The following is a 2316-nucleotide window of genomic DNA, read 5'->3' as shown; positions in this document are numbered from 1 at the left end:
AACTGCACCTAGTCGCTAGTTCAATGTAGGCACTGACCTTGATAAGTCAGGAAATGAAGCTCTGAACCCTGGTAGCCCAAGGGGTGATATATTGCCAATACAAAAATTCACAGTTTTCTGTCTCCCTGCCTTATAATTCACACTAGCGTGATCAGTTACGGTCCCACTATTTCATGGGCTACAATTGGTATCCTCCAACTAGAAGAGGTCTCATCCAGAAGTCTCCTGATGCTTTTCCATAATGAAGCCTATGCTTTCTTGAATGGCTTTTCTCCTTCTGCTTCCCTTTTTTGTATCTTCTGTCTCAGAACTAAAATTCAGTATCAAATCCAGGAAGAGCCACTTAGATAATAGTTCTGCATTTTTTTTGCCTTAAATATTGGAGTTCAGTCATGTTTTATGCTCATAGTCATCCCTTTCCACCCCACCAGGATATATGCTTCATGGACCTGTTCTATGTAAATTACAATAGAATAGACAACATGAGATCAAGTTCTAGCCTGTACGCTAAGACCTTGTCTTGAAGAAATCCAACTTCTAGCTTGTAATTCACCTCTCTTTCTTGTCCTGAATTAGTTCCTTGGTGGTGCCTTGAAAAACTCTAGTCCCTAATTTAGGCTCTAAGAGCTCCTCTGCACTTCTTAGAAGACATAGATCCTAAGGTTAAGAGCACTGGTGGTGGTAGTTTAGTCACTAAGTCGTGTCTCACTCTTGTGAACCCATGCACTGTAGCCCACCAGTCTTCTCTGTCCATGGGATTCTCCAGGCAGAATACTGGAAGGCGTTGCCATTTCCTCCTCCAGGGGATCTTCCCAACCCAGGGATCAAACCACTTCTCCTGCCCTGCAGGTGGTCTCCTGCATTGTAGGTGGAATTTTTACCACTGAACCACCAGGGAAACCTAGTTATTATCTAAGATTTAATACCTCCCTTCTACTTGTGCTAGCTTACCCAGGCTTAGTTAGCGTCATGACCCCGGTGCACGTATAGAGTATGGTGTAAGGCTCTCTTTACTTCTTGGTTGCGCAGGCAGTAAATGATGGGGTTGAGCAGTGGTACAATGACAGCATAAAGTACAGACACCAGCTTGTTGGTGTCAAAAGCTGAGAGTGCCTTTGGGCGGGCATAGATGAAGATACTGGCTGCATAGAAGATGACCACCACAGTAAGGTGAGAGGCACAGGTGGAAAAGGCTTTATGGCGCCCAGCAGCTGAGGGAATGCGCATCACAGCACTGGTGATGGCCATGTAGGAGGCTCCAGTGACAGAGAGTGGCCCCAATAGGATAAAAATGGCCAGGACAAAGTCTGTAAGCTCTGTTGTGGACATGTCAGTGCATGAAAGGTTGAGCAATGGAGAGACATCACAGAAAAAGTGGTTGATGATGTTGGGGCCACAGTAAGAGAGGCGAGAAATGAGAAAAACTTTGACCATGGAAATGCCAAAACCTCCAGCCCAGGAGCCAGCTGCCAGCTGCACACACAGCTGGCCACTGACAATAACAGGGTAGTGGAGAGGATGGCAGATGGCCACATAGCGATCATAAGCCATAACTGCAAGGAGAACACACTCAGTGCAGCCCAGGCCCAGGAAAAAGTAGAGCTGTGTCATGCAGCCCTCAAAGGAGATTAGCTGTCCATGGCCCCGTTTGGACCCAATAAAGCCAGCTAGCATCTTGGGAATAGTGACTGTCACGTACCAAATCTCCAGGAAGGACATATTAGCCAAAAAGAAATACATGGGTTTGTGGAGGCTGGGGTAGTTCCTGATTGCCACAATGATGAGTATGTTCTCAGTCAGCACCAACACATAGGCTAACAGAGAAAGGGCAAATAATAGTGCCCGCAGTGGTACCGGAGCTGGGAAGCCCAGCAACACAAACTCACTCACTCTCCCACTCTGGTTCTTCCTCTCCATGGTGTCGGTCATGCCCCTTGCTTTTCAGGGGAGAATAGAGTGTGTTCAGGAGGCAGCAGCAGAAACTCAGTCTTTCTCCCGCTGGGTTTATAGTGGCAGAAGGCAATGCGAGTAGTGCATGTAAATCATCACTGAACTGAAGCCATTGTTTTCTTCTGTAATCTGGAAATGAGCTAAGACAAAAGTAGACAAAAATAAACTACCTTGTACTGGAATAGGATGAGAGTGTATTCCCGCCCTTGGAGAAGCATGGATTGATAAGCACCAGTTGGTCCCTGAAAAATATAGATCAAAACCAAAAATATTAAGAGTCTTAGCTGCTCTGAAGTGAGAGTTTGTCTATGAGCTGCATCATGACTTGTTTTGAAGAAATAATTTATATCTTAAAGGCATTATGAT

General features: G+C 45.6%; 1 protein-coding gene across 1 annotated transcript; it reads right to left on the bottom strand.

Annotated features, from left to right (window-relative positions):
- Positions 1 to 957: 957 nt before the first annotated feature.
- Positions 958 to 1926, bottom strand: LOC120876530 (olfactory receptor 226). Its single transcript, XM_040258493.1, has one exon. The coding sequence runs from the start codon at positions 1915 to 1917 to the stop codon at positions 958 to 960; it is 960 nt and encodes a 319-aa protein (XP_040114427.1). The 5' UTR covers positions 1918 to 1926.
- Between the last annotated feature and the right edge of the window lie 390 nt (positions 1927 to 2316).

The sequence above is a fragment of the Oryx dammah genome, unplaced genomic scaffold (assembly GCF_014754425.2).
Source record: "Oryx dammah isolate SB20612 unplaced genomic scaffold, SCBI_Odam_1.1 HiC_scaffold_17, whole genome shotgun sequence".
NCBI classification, from domain to species: Eukaryota; Metazoa; Chordata; class Mammalia; order Artiodactyla; family Bovidae; genus Oryx; species Oryx dammah.
This window is presented reverse-complemented; position numbering and strand designations above follow the sequence as displayed.

Excerpts from the sequence above, each read along its gene's own strand:
- LOC120876530 (XM_040258493.1), bottom strand. The coding sequence starts at position 1,917 with ATGGAGAGGAAGAACCAGAGTGGGAGAGTGAGTGAGTTTGTGTTGCTG.